The sequence below is a fragment of the Oncorhynchus mykiss genome, chromosome 5 (genome assembly GCF_013265735.2).
Source record: "Oncorhynchus mykiss isolate Arlee chromosome 5, USDA_OmykA_1.1, whole genome shotgun sequence".
Lineage (NCBI taxonomy): Eukaryota > Metazoa > Chordata > Actinopteri > Salmoniformes > Salmonidae > Oncorhynchus > Oncorhynchus mykiss.
The window spans coordinates 94,269,987-94,286,980 of record NC_048569.1 but is presented as its reverse complement, the minus strand read 5'-3'; the positions used below and the strand labels follow the sequence as shown (position 1 = coordinate 94,286,980).

At 42.9% G+C, this 16,994-nt stretch overlaps 1 protein-coding gene across 2 annotated transcripts in view; it reads left to right on the top strand.

The window, feature by feature from the left end:
• The first annotated feature begins 796 nt into the window (after window positions 1-796).
• The window catches only part of zgc:153916 (serine/threonine-protein kinase N2), a 50,723-nt gene continuing 34,525 nt past the window's right edge, over window positions 797-16,994 (top strand). For both annotated transcript variants that reach the window (XM_036978884.1, XM_036978883.1), the window contains exon 1: window positions 797-1,546. In XM_036978884.1, the coding sequence (XP_036834779.1) occupies window positions 1,526-1,546 (21 nt within the window). In that variant the 5' untranslated portion in view covers window positions 797-1,525. The remainder of the gene's footprint in view (window positions 1,547-16,994) is intronic.

Sequence of the window (16,994 nt, the reverse complement as noted above, 5' to 3'; positions counted from 1 at the left end):
CCGTGACATCCCGGCAATTTTGAGAAAAACACTGTATATCGCAGTTGTCTTCACTTGTCACTAGTTACCACAGCCACAAAGTCATAAACCCCGTTTATTTCTGCATTGTCTCTTCTTAAAATGTGATTTTAAACCTAACATTAACCTTATGGCTGACCTTAATACAGCACTCTTTGACTTTGTGGCTGCTGTAACTAGTGGAAACCGTTGTGCCTGTTGTTCATACGCGTGTCCGCTCTCTCGTTGGCTAGAATGGTCCAACCTAATCTTGCCTCGTTAGAGCACAGATTGAACAATGAGACAGATATTTCACTGGATGTTTAAATGTGAAGCATCCGCTAGCGTTTACACCCACTACCAAATATGGTATATGGTTTAAATATTAAATACTACCAAATATGGTTTACACCCACGGGCAGCGGGAGAAGATTGAACAAGATGGATTTTGGCCGACATTCTGCAAATGTTCTCAGCGATGAAACGTTTGATCTCAATACAGTTTGATGTTCCCAAAACTAGAATATGTTATGGACAGAGTGGACTGCGATTTTTATACTTTACCATTTGCAAAAGTTTTTTTATTTAAAATCATGTTGTTTAGAAAGAGTGCAAAGCAAAGGCGAATTGAGTTATTGCACACGCGCACTTCACAAAGTAGGCGTAACGGAAATATGCAGATGAGGCTAGAGAACGCGCCAATAGGATCTCACTAGCTCGTCTTTAGCTCTGCCCCCCTCCTTGCTTGTTTTTCCCACTGTGGCGCATTTATTCCCATCGGAAACGACCAGCTGTGGTTTATATTGGTTAGAGCAAGAAGGGGGTAGCTGCATCCCAATATGGTGACCGGGGAATGGACGAGTGGGTGTGTCGAAAGGAAAGTAGTGGGCGTGTGGAAAAGTGTGTGGAAAGCACACCCTGCGACTATAGGTTATGGTAATTTCTAGACAACTGGGTCAGTGATCTTCTTGTCGGAAAATCGAAACTCTACAGAGTTCCCGAGTTGGATGACCGTTCAAAAAGATTTTTCCCAGTCAGAGCTCGTTTTTCCCCAGTTCCCAGTTGTCTTGAACGCACTGAAGTCGGATATTTCCGAGTTCACAGTTGTTTTGAAAGCTACATATAGTGTGTGAATTTGTTGCTGGACTGGCAGACAACGTTCAGTCGGAACCGCGCATACATTTTTTAATTCGGTGCGTTTCTGAGGACGATTTCAGGATAGGAGCGCTTGCGTTTAGTATTTTTAGTTCTACATAAGGAGATAACTACAAGATAATATTTTGGGATTGTTTTGCGGTTGAATCTTTTTGAAAAGCATACAGAATGAAGTCTAAAAATACAGTAATGGGAAAGTTCCTATGTTAATCACGAAGAAGAGGTGATTACTGATGATTTCGGATTTACGAAGTAGGAATTCGTATTTTTAGGAAAATATCCTGCATAGGCTACGGGAGGAATAATATTCTTTCTTCATATGAGTCGTCCCATATCCTCTGTCCCGAGTTTTATTCAAAGTTGAAAAACCAAGATGGCGGCGGATTCCCTACAGGTAAGAACTCTGCAACTAAACGCTTTGTTTTACAACAGTTTGTGGGCCTATAATGACATCTTTCGTTTTCAGGTCATGGTTATTTCTGTAAAGGACTGGCCTTGGTAGGAATTTGTTTATACCTCGTTACCCTGTGTCCAGCTGTAGTGTTAGACAAAATGTGATTGTATCCCTTTGCATAATCCCTCCCTAGCCTATTTTGTTTGATTGCTTCTTAAAGCGGAAGTGAAATTATTCACGTGATCAATAAAGTAATATGCCCTAATCTCTGTTACTCAGATTATGTCAAACCAATCTCTGTCTCTGTCTGTGGGTGTGACAGTTTGTTTAAGGCACCCCATAGAGCTGGGTCATATGGACAAAAATCGTTATTGCGATAAACGTATTGAATTATAACGATATATTGAACGAAAAGATTATAACATTAATGTGCACCATCGTTTTATTTTATTTTTTATGACCCTTACAACTACTACTTTGAATGTTATACCTATCAATTGTCATATGAACAATCACCTATATTAGAAAAGTTATTTCTGTTCAAACTTCACGTTTCTCTGGTAGGGCTCTATAGGTTATTTATCGTTATGAATCAGCAAAATGTCCACCAACTGACCACCTAGGATAGCCCCGCTATTGTTATTTACTGCGGCTCTTAAAATGATTTATCTCTTGTTCTTTTTTTAAAAGGTATTTTCTTAACCTCATTGTTGGTTAATTAAGGGCTTGTAAAGTAAGCATTTCACCTGTTGTATTTCGGCGCATGTGACAATACAATTGGATTTGATTCATTAACTTCAGGTGACTAGAGTATAGCTCTTTGGGTTCAGAGCAGTGAGGGGAGAGCAGAGGGCAAGGGGGTTATGGAAGAGGTTTTACAAACAAGGAAGTGGATTGTTCCTCTTGTGGTTATCAAGAACATGGAATTCCAACAGTTGGGGATGTATATCCTCTGAGTTAGGCCTTTATGAATGACTTGGTACAATCTCTGCCATTTGGTCTGGAGGGGCACTTTAGGGTTGTGTTGAATGTGACCTCGTTCCCCAGGCTAACTTGCTACTGGGCATTTCCATGTAAAAGGACCCATGTGAAGTTAATAGAGGCATGTCAAATTGAAGCTAAGAGTCTCTATTTTATGGAGTGAAATTAAGGCATGTATAACCATTTATCTATCCCAAAAATGTGTAATAAGCCTACGCAAAGGACTTCGGTAAAGGGGTCTTAGACATTTACCAGAAAGTCTTTAAAATGTATTAGAAATTCATCAAAACACACAATATTGTTGAATTAAAGACCCCTGACAACTACTTTATATTTAGTTTTTGATAAAAAAAAAATTGCCTTCCGTAAGTTTTAAGAAACATTGCCTTAACAGTGTCTTAATTCTTTACCAAAACCCCACATCTCTTAAAGATATTTTAACATTTTGTCATGAGGGAGGACAATGTTGGGGCGGCAGGTAGCCTAGTGGTTAGAGCGTTGGACTAGTAACCGAAAGGTTGCAAGATCGAATCCCCGAGCTGACATCAGTTAACCCACTGTTCCTAGGCCGTCATTGAAAACAAGAATTTGTTCTTAACTGACTTGCCTAGTTAAATAAAGATTTTAAAAAAAAATGTAAATTCACACAAGTAAAGGTAGACCTACCAGTTATAGTTAGTTATAGTGTTTTTACTGATATCAAGTTTGCTTATGATTTATTAAGTGATTAAAACATGTAATTCTGTTAGTTAAAAAAAAACAGATTTTGGTATCAGAATTACTGCAATTGAATTGGCTAAAATGGGAAATCATAGTAGTTGATCATAAACCACAGTTGGGCCTCCTGCTACTGTCCTCCCTTCCACTGGCATTCTGTTCACCTCATAGGGTCTCCTGCTACTGTCTTCCCTTCCACTGTTCACCTCATAGGGTCTCCTGCTTACTGTCCTCCCTTCCACTGTTCACCTCATAGGGTCTCCTGCTACTGTCTTCCCTTCCAATGTGGAAGGGAGGACAGTAGCAGTTCACCTCATAACATATTTTTTCCCCTTTCTGTTTGGTGGTCAAAGTAATGCTGTGCTGTACTGTGATGTCCAAACTTGTGAAACAGACGTTGAGAATGATATTCATATTCATAATTATGCACTTCTGTGTAGTACAAATCAGGCACCCATAATGTAATTCTGTTACCGGATGTAATTCTGTTACCGTATGGGCTCCTGAGTGGCACAGCGGTCTAAAGGCACTGCATCTCAGTGCAAGAACCAGTCCCTGGTTCGAATCCAGGCTGAATCACATCTGGCCGTGATTGGGAGTCCCATAGGGCGGCGCACAATTGGCCCAGCGTCGTCCAGGTTTGGCCGGTGTAGGCCGTCAGTGTAAATTAGAATTTGTTCTTAACTGACTTGCCTAGTTAAATCCCCAAAAAATGTAAATCCACTTCATCTACTGCTGTTCAACAAGCAAAACCCATTTATTCAAATGTAGTCTGTCATGTCAGGCTGAAACCTCATTCTTTCTGGAGTCACCTTTTGACTCTTCAATCGGAGCGGAGTTCAATCGGAGCGGAGTTCAATCGGAGCGGAGTTCAATCGGAGCGGAGTTCAATCGGAGCGGAGTTCAATCGGAGCGGAGTTCTCGGGAAAACGTGTTCACATTAAAAAAACAGAGGGACATTTTACCACAATTCTGTTACCAAACTGAGTCAGTGAAATTCCATTATCGGTGAATTGTTGGCCTACTGCATAGAGAGACTTGGCTGGTGGATGAGATTACATTAACCCTACTAGGGGGGGGGGGTGGGAAACGGACAAGATTAATCAGATATTAATAGCAGTATCAGTATTCAACATGTCGTGGTACAATAACACATGTAATAAAGAGGTTGAGGTCTCCCCTAAATGTAGGAACGTTGATTTATAGGCAGACACTATCCATTTAGTCACAGTGTGGATGGAGTGGGACGTGTCAGATGTGGGTTAAGAGGCCATTTTGGACTACACCCATGACTCTAAATTGTTATTACAGTCAGTCAGTAATAAGCATGTTTGCGAAAAAGACTGAGGGTTACAAAGTACAACAGTGTACCTCCAATAGTCTTTTGCTTTAAACAGCACGTGGACACCTGTTATCCCACAGGGGGAATTAGTGAGTTACGCAATCAGGCTGCCATTTGTCTCTGTTCTTCTGTCTGTCGCTCTCTCTTTCCCCCTCGCTTTCTCTTATTCCCCCTCGCTCTCTCTCACGCTTTCTCTCTCTCTCTCCCCCTTGCTTTCTCTCTCTCTCTCCCCCTTGCTTTCTCTCTCTCTCTCCCCCTTGCTTTCTCTCTCTCTCTCCCCCTTGCTTTCTCTCTCTCTCTCCCCCCTTGCTTTCTCTCTCTCTCTCTCCCCCTTGCTTTCTCTCTCTCTCTCTCCCCCTTGCTTTCTCTCTCTCTCTCTCCCCCTTGCTTTCTCTCTCTCTCTCTCCCCCTTGCTTTCTCTCTCTCTCTCTCTCCCCCTTGCTTTCTCTCTCTCTCTCTCTCCCCCTTGCTTTCTCTCTCTCTCTCTCCCCCTTGCTTTCTCTCTCTCTCTCTCCCCCTTGCTTTCTCTCTCTCTCTCTCCCCCTTGCTTTCTCTCTCTCTCTCTCCCCCTTGCTTTCTCTCTCTCTCTCTCCCCCTTGCTTTCTCTCTCTCTCTCTCCCCCTTGCTTTCTCTCTCTCTCTCTCCCCCTTGCTTTCTCTCTCTCTCTCTCCCCCTTGCTTTCTCTCTCTCTCTCTCCCCCTTGCTTTCTCTCTCTCTCTCTCTCTCCCCCTTGCTTTCTCTCTCTCTCTCTCTCTCCCCCTTGCTTTCTCTCTCTCTCTCTCTCTCCCCCTTGCTTTCTCTCTCTCTCTCTCTCTCCCCCTTGCTTTCTCTCTCTCTCTCTCTCTCCCCCTTGCTTTCTCTCTCTCTCTCTCTCTCTCCCCCTTGCTTTCTCTCTCTCTCCCCCTTTGCTTTCTCTCTCTCTCTCTCTCCCCCTTGCTTTCTCTCTCTCTCTCTCTCTCTCCCCCTTGCTTTCTCTCTCTCTCTCTCTCCCCCTTGCTTTCTCTCTCTCTCTCTCTCTCTCCCCCTTGCTTTCTCTCTCTCTCTCTCTCTCTCTCCCCCTTGCTTTCTCTCTCTCTCTCTCTCTCTCTCCCCCTTGCTTTCTCTCTCTCTCTCTCTCTCTCTCCCCCTTGCTTTCTCTCTCTCTCTCTCTCTCTCCCCCTTGCTTTCTCTCTCTCTCTCTCCCCCTTGCTTTCTCTCTCTCTCTCTCCCCCTTGCTTTCTCTCTCTCTCTCTCTCTCTCCCCCTTGCTTTCTCTCTCTCTCTCTCTCTCCCCCTTGCTTTCTCTCTCTCTCTCCCCCTTGCTTTCTCTCTCTCTCTCTCTCTCTCCCCCTTGCTTTCTCTCTCTCTCTCTCTCTCTCTCCCTCTCTCTCTCTCTCTCTCTCTCCCTCTCTCTCTCTCTCTCTCTCCCCCTTGCTTTCTCTCTCTCTCTCTCCCCCTTGCTTTCTCTCTCTCTCTCTCCCCCTTGCTTTCTCTCTCTCTCTCTCCCCCTTGCTTTCTCTCTCTCTCTCTCTCCCCCTTGCTTTCTCTCTCTCTCTCTCCCCCTTGCTTTCTCTCTCTCTCTCTCCCCCTTGCTTTCTCTCTCTCTCTCTCCCCCTTGCTTTCTCTCTCTCTCTCTCCCCCTTGCTTTCTCTCTCTCTCTCCCCCTTGCTTTCTCTCTCTCTCTCCCCCTTGCTTTCTCTCTCTCTCTCCCCCTTGCTTTCTCTCTCTCTCTCTCCCCCTTGCTTTCTCTCTCTCTCTCTCTCTCTCCCCCTTGCTTTCTCTCTCTCTCTCTCTCTCTCCCCCTTGCTTTCTCTCTCTCTCTCTCCCCCTTGCTTTCTCTCTCTCTCGCTATGCTAAGACCCTGTCCTTCAGCCCAGCACTTTATTTTAGCTGGAAGTTGGTTCCAATGTTGGAGGAATGCCTGAAACCACATTTCTACATTCTTCTGTCGGAGTCTGACTCATCTTTTTAAAATGAAACTCATAACACTAAAGCCGCCGGCCCTTTCAGCGAATAAGCATGTTGCAAAAACAACTGAGGGTCATAGAAGTACAACACTGTAGCACGACCGGCCCGCTCATGAGGTAGAACTATGTAGCCTCGTATGACGGGAGATTGACATGGGGCGACCATTTTCTGAGCTAAACTGACCATGGCGCTCTTCCAACAACAACACATAATAAAAATGAAAAACAACTAGATTTAACTCTTGACCTATCACAAATATACATGTATAACTTCATTTTAAAAGGACTAAACTGGTGATGCACCCACATGGTATTTTTGGCCGATACCGATATCCAATATTTTCCTTGCCAAACAACCCGATACCGATATTACACATTTTAGTGGCCTTTTAAGCATTCTAGTACAGTAAAATAGTTAAAACACACACATGGACTCAGTGGTCTAAGGCACTGCATCTCAGTGCAAGAGGCGTCACTACAGTCCCTTGTTTGAATCCAGGCTGTATCACATCCGGCCGTGATTGGGAGTCCCATAGGGTGGCTCACAATTGGCCCAGCGTCGTCCGGGTTTGGCCCGGGGTAGGCAGTCATTGTGAATAAGAATTTGTTCTTATCTGACTTGCCTAGTTAAATTATAGTTACACAAACCACACTGACCAAAAAGTATTTTGGGGGGTATTAGCTAGCTAACTATATAGCTAGATGTCATCTAAAATGACCCTGATTTTTATAAGACTTCTTATTTGATTAATGGTGGTCGGACACATCTATGTGAAGCTAGCTACAATAAGGATTAGCCACAATAGTGGACTTTGCGGTTAGCCTTCAAAATAAAAGTATGTAATTGACAGTGATGCAGATGATTACAAATAGTAGAATTATTGCATAATTGAATACATCATGCTAAACGAGGTTGGAATGTTGTTTATATAAAATCAACAAAATACATTAATTTGTTAATTTGACAAAAATCACACTGGATGTATTATACTTTAGAATTGCATTTGGGGGCATCCTAATTTCACTGTACAACCTTACCTATGGATTGTGGATCAATGACATGGTATCAGTCTACTCAGTGACACCCAGAGAACATTAGCATCGTAGCTCTTATTGCGGCACTCTGAAACAACTGTGAATTGATCCACATTTATTGTCAACCTGTGTATTGAACACTATCCCAGAGGAAAAACAATACTGCATGGATGTTTTGAAGTCGAATAACTCTGAGGACGTTGGGAAAAAATATATTAGGTATTGAGTAGACTGATCCCCAATCCTTAGGTAAAGCTGTACAGTGAAATATGAATGTCAATACACACAATAGGCTGACTGGGGAGGTGATTCACACAGTAACAGTCCCGCGATAAGAGCTACAAGGCTAGTATTTGCATAAACTCTTCACAGTTGTGTTCTGTGGGTGTCACCGAGTAGACTGACCCCATTTCATTGCTTCACATTCCAACGTTGTTTAACATTATCTACTCTAAATATGGCATCATTCCGCCAATTGTAACCTTCTGCATCACTTTTCAAAGAGGTACTTTTATTTTGAAGGCAAGCCGCAAATTTCACAATTGTGCCTAATCCGTATTGTGGCTAGCTTCACAACACAGAACCTGGTCAGGTCGAGCTTCACTAGCCAGATGAAGCTAGCTGGCTGCTTATATTTATTTACTTATTATTATGAAACTAGACATCGGGCCGATACCGACGCTGGCATTTTTAGCTAATATCTTCCGATATGTTCACCGACAGATTGTGCATCCCTAAACAAACATTGTGGAAGTTAGACGAGTTACTACTAGTCTTTGCTTAGTAGCCTGAGCAATGCTGCCATGAGTGTTCATGTGCTGAACACAGACAGCGTGGTCATACTTGGAAAAAGTTATATTTGGAAATCGAGCTGTTGAATGTAGTTATTTGACGAAGGTAAGTATCATAGAAACTGCAGCTTTTTCTGATACTATATAGAAATCAAAACCGTTTTACCTGCTTGTGACCCTGCTCCTCTCCCTGCCTGTGCCAATTCCAAGCTGTGCCCCATCTCTTCGTGTACAATATGACAACTAATAATATTGTCACTCAGACTGTCTTTAGGCGAATTCTTATTATGTGTGAAATTAGTTTCGATGTGCAGGCTGACTGGCATCGTTCGCTTCCCTTCGGTCATCAACTTGAATAGAGTCATTGATATGTTTTTGCATTATTCTAAAGGACTACTGCAACACGTAGCATGTTTTCATTTCCTTTACATTTCATTAGTATTAGAGTTATAGTGAATGATAGTCCAGTAATGGGAAAATATCAACCCGCAAAAGTCAAATTATTATAAACATGAGCGCCAGCGCTGTTAAATAGGCACAAATGTGAAGCGTTAATATGTGTGAAAATGACGAAATACACTACTACATGACCGAAGTTATGACAACCTTTGAACGGTAGTGTATATGGACACCTGCTAATTGAACATCTCATTCTAAATCCTGGGCATTAATATGGAGTTGGTCCCCCCCGTTGCTGCTATAACAGCCTCCACTCTTCTGGGAAGGCTTTCCACTAGATGTTGGAACATTGCTGCTATAACAGCCTCCACTCTTCTGGGAAGGCTTTCCACTAGATGTTGGAACATTGCTGCTATAACAGCCTCCACTCTTCTGGGAAGGCTTTCCACTAGATGTTGGAACATTGCTGCTATAACAGCCTCCACTCTTCTGGGAAGGCTTTCCACTAGATGTTGGAACATTGCTGCTATAACAGCCTCCACTCTTCTGGGAAGGCTTTCCACTAGATGTTGGAACATTGCTGCTATAACAGCCTCCACTCTTCTGGGAAGGCTTTCCACTAGATGTTGGAACATTGCTGCTATAACAGCCTCCACTCTTCTGGGAAGGCTTTCCACTAGATGTTGGAACATTGCTGCTATAACAGCCTCCACTCTTCTGGGAAGGCTTTCCACTAGATGTTGAAACATTGCTGCTATAACAGCCTCCACTCTTCTGGGAAGGCTTTCCACTAGAAGTTGGAACATTGCTGCTATAACAGCCTCCACTCTTCTAGGAAGGCTTTCCACTAGATGTTGGAACATTGCTGCTATAACAGCCTCCACTCTTCTGGGAAGGCTTTCCACTAGATGTTGAAACATTGCTGCTATAACAGCCTCCACTCTTCTAGGAAGGCTTTCCACTAGATGTTGGAACATTGCTGCTATAACAGCCTCCACTCTTCTGGGAAGGCTTTCCACTAGAAGTTGGAACATTGCTGCTATAACAGCCTCCACTCTTCTAGGAAGGCTTTCCACTAGATGTTGGAACATTGCTGCTATAACAGCCTCCACTCTTCTGGGAAGGCTTTCCACTAGATGTTGGAACATTGCTGCTATAACAGCCTCCACTCTTCTGGGAAGGCTTTCCACTAGAAGTTGGAACATTGCTGCTATAACAGCCTCCTCTCTTCTAGGAAGGCTTTCCACTAGATGTTGGAACATTGCTGCTATAACAGCCTCCACTCTTCTGGGAAGGCTTTCCACTAGATGTTGGAACATTGCTGCTATAACAGCCTCTACTCTTCTGGGATGGCTTTCCACTAGATGTTGGAACATTGCTGCTATAACAGCCTCTACTCTTCTGGGAAGGCTTTCCACTAGATGTTGGAACATTGCTGCTATAACAGCCTCTACTCTTCTGGGAAGGCTTTCCACTAGATGTTGGAACATTGCTGCTATAACAGCCTCCACTCTTCTGGGAAGGCTTTCCACTAGAAGTTGGAACATTGCTGCTATAACAGCCTCCACTCTTCTGGGAAGGCTTTCCACTAGAAGTTGGAACATTTGCTGCCGGACTTGCTTCCATTCAGACCCAGACCATTATTCCTCCTCCACTAAACTTTACAATTGGCACAATTCATTGGGGCAGGTAGCGTTCTCATGGCATCTGGAAAACCCAGAGTCGTCTGTCACACTGCTAGATGGTGAAGCGGGATTCATCACTCCAGAGATCGAGTTTCCACTGCTCAAGAGTCCAATGGCTTTACACCACTCCAGCCGATGCTTGGCATTGTGCTCAGTGATCTTAGGCTTGTGTGTGGCTGCTCGGCCATGGAAACCCATTTCATAAAGTCCCTGACGAACATTTCTTGTGCTGACGTTGCTTCCAGAGGCAGTTTGGAACTCGGTACTCAGTAGTGAGTGTTGCAACCAAGGACAGATTATTTTTTACACGCGGTTCCATTCTGTGAGCTTGTGTGGCCTACCACTTTGCGGCTGAGGAAGTGTTGCTCCTAGACGTTGGAAAAGTGGCATCCTATGACGGTATCACGTTGAAAATAACTGAGGTCTTCAGTAAGGCCATTATATTGCCAATGTTTGTCTATGGAGATTGCCTAGCTGTCTTCTCATTTTTATACACCTGTCAGCAACAGGTGTGGCTGACATAGCCGAATCCTCTAATTTGAAGTGGTGTCCACATACTTTTGTATATATAGTGTTTGAAAACCATTGTCATTTATTGATTGTACGGGACCCTTTATTGTGCTTTTTATGACTGAATCAGTCATCTTGTTTTCTCCTCTCTAAACTCCCGATTTCAGTCACCATGGCCACAATTCTTCATTGCACTATTGTTCTAAATTAAATCAACGTCTTCACCCTCCTTATCATTCAGTTAAGCCTAATTTTTAAATTTGATTGCGAAGTAAAGTGCACAATTCTCAGTTTCTATTGCCCATTCATCCATTTAGCCTATGTCATTCATTCAGAGGAGAGAGGCGTGTTAGAGCCTGGCAAAAAATGTTTTTTTTTTTAAATAAATGGTAAAAAATGTTTTTAACTCATTGCTCAATATGTTTGATTTGTAATGAAATGTAAAATACAAACATTACGGCAAAGTCAGGGAAGAAGCAGGTGAAGCTTTAAAAAAATATATATTTGTTGGCTTATTTATTTACAAAATCAAACGTCATTGGTCCGTTGTTGGTTCTAGTGTTTTAGGCTCTGAGGCTAAATGTCGGAGTTCGCAGGACTTGTGTGTGTTGGTGTCTGGACTACCAGGCGGTTTCCTTGGTGACCTAGTGACTGTTGTGTTGACAGCTACGGTACAACAGGTTACAGTAGATCTGTGGCGGTTACAATTCGTTATTATCAGTTACATTTTGGTATTATTACCTCTAAATATTAGTCTAGTATACAAATGTAAGAAATGTCAGATTCGAGAGGAATTCCGAAAAATAGATTGATTGCACTTTTTTGAACAATTTGCATAACGTTACCAACTCTGCTGAGCTCAAATTGGCAGGAGAGGACACTAGGATATAGGCTATTCATCCTATAGCTAGGGTGAACCATGAAAGGAGCTTGGCTACGTTTCGTTCAGTTGTTAAGAGAGGAAAGGCTGGACTCTCTCCTGTCATCATTCCTCACACCTTTGCTGACACTGCAACAATGTGGGAAAGTGACGATGCAATTGTGACAATCCATTCAGATGTGAACAAATACATGCAACATGTCAAGAGCCTATTTAACAGTGTTGAGTAGTCTATATAAATTTAGAAAATAATCTGTGTCAAATTATAACCTATATGCCTTGTTGGATTGTCCATTTTGACACATTAGCTCATTGTCGGACCTCGGCGCCAGAACAACCTTGTTGACTGCTGTTGAATAATTATTGAATAGTCAGACCCATCTTTTATTTAAAACAAGACCAATGTATATTTTCACTAGACAGCAATGAAACCGTTGTATAAAAGAAAGTCCACACATCAAACGCAGCCTATAGGCAAGAACTTCTACGCCCCGCACATCTAGCGGATGAGCTACTGGAGCGTCAGACGGCAGTTGGGAAGAGATGTAGACTGACTGAAGTTAATAAAACAACGGCTTTATAATCATTAGTAAACACTCCCACTGTTAGGTCAAGTTTGTCTACATGAAAATAAAGCTAATAAATAAAAATGCTGAGGCCTATTTTCAAACGGTTTTGACGTCTTTTTTATGTTCGTGGCGGTCTTCGTACGTAACCGTCGGTTACGCGGTTATTCAATCACCGTCACCGCCTCCGGTTCCATTGAAATATCCTTGTCTGTCTGGCCAGAGGATGGATGGAGGATTTTTTTTTTTTCATGGCGGTGTTGGGTTGAAATGTGGATGAGAAGGCAGAAGAATAACACGTCTGTGGCTTTGGGAACCGCGCTACTTTAACACCCAAACGATACGTAACTCGTCTGCTTGCATCACTGGGGGGTTTTATCCACTATAACAGCTTAGCGGGATTTGTCCTCCTCAGTCCTCTCCAAACTGCTTATCAGCTATTCTGATGCCGCAAAGGAGCAGGCTGTGAAAACAAAACACCATAACTAAACCAAGCGTGAGTGACTGCAGACGTACGACGTACCAACCAGTATGGCCGTGGTGCTTCATAGCAGTGGATTGTACTACCTCTCCAGTTTGTTGTGAACTTGTTTCAAACCAAGGAAACGGAGGGGGGGAAAGCTGGTACAGTACATTGGAAAATGCTTGGATCAGTTCATACCTCGGTGCTTAATGTCATGGACATGGTAAGGAACACCTGTTCAGCTCTGTAGGAGTTGTTTGTAGTTGTCTCCATTACATTCATCATAGTGAATGTCAAGTTCTTCTCTATACTAATTATGGGAGTCGGCATTCTGTATGAGTTGTGTTGTGATTTATAGCTCAGGATGAACTAGCTAAACAAGGTCAGATAACACAATGGCCTGCTTTGTCTACGCAGTATAGCCACATCGTTAGATCATTTAAACATGTTTGTCTACAACTCCGTTGAAGTTGATACTGTATATTTGTAAATAGTGAAGAGAGATCCTTGCCTTTTTTTTTTTAAATCCAGTATAGCTGAACTGATTTGTAGTACAGCAATTCCACAGTAATGCAATTGCGCTGAGAAAATGTTTCCCAAACCAAAACCATTGATTTCAAAGTTTAACAAACCATTAAACTCTATGCATAACAATTTACATAGAACATGTTTACAAAAAATACATTCACTAGAACTGTGCAGATTCAACGTTTTATTAACAGAATTTCTGTCAAATCTCCTTCAGTTTGTGACTACGTTTTCCCCAAAAAATATCTGCTCAAGATTCAAAGATGTCAGCTATGACTTTAGAAAAAATATATATTTTGGTTATTGAACTACGGTGAAGTGAAGTGGATTTACACACGGTAACGGAATGTAATCATGGTTCCCTGGTCTGTAACGGTAACAGAATGTAATCATGGTTCCCTGGTCTGTACGGTAACAGAATGTAATCATGGTTCCCTGGTCTGTACGGTAACAGAATGTAATCATGGTTCCCTGGTCTGTAACGGTAACAGAATGTAATCATGATTCCCTGGTCTGTACGGTAACAGAATGTAATCATGGTTCCCTGGTCTGTACGGTAACAGAATGTAATCATGGTTCCCTGGTCTGTAACGGTAACAGAATGTAATCATGGTTCACTGGTCTGTACGGTAACAGAATGTAATCATGGTTCCCTGGTCTGTACGGTAACAGAATGTAATCATGGTTCCCTGGTCTGTAACGGTAACACAATGTAATCATGGTTCCCTGGTCTGTAACGGTAACAGAATGTAATCATGGTTCCCTGGTCTGTAACGGTAACAGAATGTAATCATGGTTCCCTGGTCTGTAACGGTAACAGAATGTAATCATGGTTCACTGGTCTGTACGGTAACAGAATGTAATCATGGTTCACTGGTCTGTACGGTAACAGAATGTAATCATGGTTCCCTGGTCTGTACGGTAACAGAATGTAATCATGGTTCCCTGGTCTGTACGGTAACAGAATGTAATCATGGTTCCCTGGTCTGTACGGTAACAGAATGTAATCATGGTTCCCTGGTCTGTACGGTAACAGAATGTAATCATGGTTCCCTGGTCTGTAACGGTAACAGAATGTAATCATGGTTCCCTGGTCTGTAACGGTAACAGAATGTAATCATGGTTCCCTGGTCTGTAACGGTAACAGAATGTAATCATGGTTCCCTGGTCTGTAACGGTAACAGAATGTAATCATGGTTCCCTGGTCTGTACGGTAACAGAATGTAATCATGGTTCCCTGGTCTGTACGGTAACAGAATGTAATCATGGTTCCCTGGTCTGTAACGGTAACAGAATGTAATCATGGTTCCCTGGTCTGTACGGTAACAGAATGTAATCATGGTTCCCTGGTCTGTAACGGTAACAGAATGTAATCATGGTTCCCTGGTCTGTAACGGTAACAGAATGTAATCATGGTTCCCTGGTCTGTACGGTAACAGAATGTAATCATGGTTCCCTGGTCTGTACGGTAACAGAATGTAATCATGGTTCCCTGGTCTGTAACGGTAACAGAATGTAATCATGGTTCCCTGGTCTGTACGGTAACAGAATGTAATCATGGTTCCCTGGTCTGTACGGTAACAGAATGTAATCATGGTTCCCTGGTCTGTACGGTAACAGAATGTAATCATGGTTCCCTGGTCTGTACGGTAACAGAATGTAATCATGGTTCCCTGGTCTGTACGGTAACAGAATGTAATCATGGTTCCCTGGTCTGTACGGTAACAGAATGTAATCATGGTTCCCTGGTCTGTAACGGTAACAGAATGTAATCATGGTTCCCTGGTCTGTAACGGTAACAGAATGTAATCATGGTTCCCTGGTCTGTAACGGTAACAGAATGTAATCATGGTTCCCTGGTCTGTACGGTAACAGAATGTAATCATGGTTCCCTGGTCTGTAACGGTAACAGAATGTAATCATGGTTCCCTGGTCTGTAACGGTAACAGAATGTAATCATGGTTCCCTGGTCTGTAACGGTAACAGAATGTAATCATGGTTCCCTGGTCTGTACGGTAACAGAATGTAATCATGGTTCCCTGGTCTGTACGGTAACAGAATGTAATCATGGTTCCCTGGTCTGTACGGTAACAGAATGTAATCATGGTTCCCTGGTCTGTACGGTAACAGAATGTAATCATGGTTCCCTGGTCTGTAACGGTAACAGAATGTAATCATGGTTCCCTGGTCTGTACGGTAACAGAATGTAATTATGGTTCCCTGGTCTGTACGGTAACAGAATGTAATCATGGTTCCCTGGTCTGTACGGTAACAGAATGTAATCATGGTTCCCTGGTCTGTACGGTAACAGAATGTAATCATGGTTCCCTGGTCTGTACGGTAACAGAATGTAATCATGGTTCCCTGGTCTGTACGGTAACAGAATGTAATCATGGTTCCCTGGTCTGTAACGGTAACAGAATGTAATCATGGTTCCCTGGTCTGTACGGTAACAGAATGTAATCATGGTTCCCTGGTCTGTACGGTAACAGAATGTAATCATGGTTCCCTGGTCTGTACGGTAACAGAATGTAATCATGGTTCCCTGGTCTGTAACGGTAACAGAATGTAATCATGGTTCCCTGGTCTGTAACGGTAACAGAATGTAATCATGGTTCCCTGGTCTGTAACGGTAACAGAATGTAATCATGGTTCCCTGGTCTGTACGGTAACAGAATGTAATCATGGTTCCCTGGTCTGTACGGTAACAGAATGTAATCATGGTTCCCTGGTCTGTAACGGTAACAGAATGTAATCATGGTTCCCTGGTCTGTACGGTAACAGAATGTAATCATGGTTCCCTGGTCTGTACGGTAACAGAATGTAATCATGGTTCCCTGGTCTGTACGGTAACAGAATGTAATCATGGTTCCCTGGTCTGTACGGTAACAGAATGTAATCATGGTTCCCTGGTCTGTACGGTAACAGAATGTAATCATGGTTCCCTGGTCTGTACGGTAACAGAATGTAATCATGGTTCCCTGGTCTGTACGGTAACAGAATGTAATCATGGTTCCCTGGTCTGTACGGTAACAGAATGTAATCATGGTTCCCTGGTCTGTACGGTAACAGAATGTAATCATGGTTCCCTGCTCTGTACTACACACACACACACACGTATGTAATTCTGGATATGAATCAGTGTTTCCTGGTAAATGCCAGCTTTCGAAAAGAAAAGCTGTTAAATCAAATGGTTGCTGACCCAAATCGTCAACGACAACAAAAATCCATTTCAAAATAAGGCTTTTTATTCATTGACGGAAATACCAGTCGACGTGCTCCAACATCAAAGGCTAACATACTTCATATTAAATCCTCAAGCGGCTTGGAAATTAGTATTGGGTGTGTTACTGTTTGGTGAAGATTGTGTTGATTATCCCCTTTTCCAGTGTGCCTGCCGAGAGAGAGGATTATTTCTCCAAAACGAGAGTAAAGACGGCCTCCAGATCACTGTTTCTCGAGGTCAAAGTAATGAGGCTGATGCACATCGAGCTACCGAGTTTGTACTTCCCGACAGCAGCCGCTCACTCTGAGCAGGCCAAGTTCCTCCGCAAATGCAAGTAACTTAGAGGGCAAGTGATTGTGCTTGTCAGGCCCAGTCCTAGC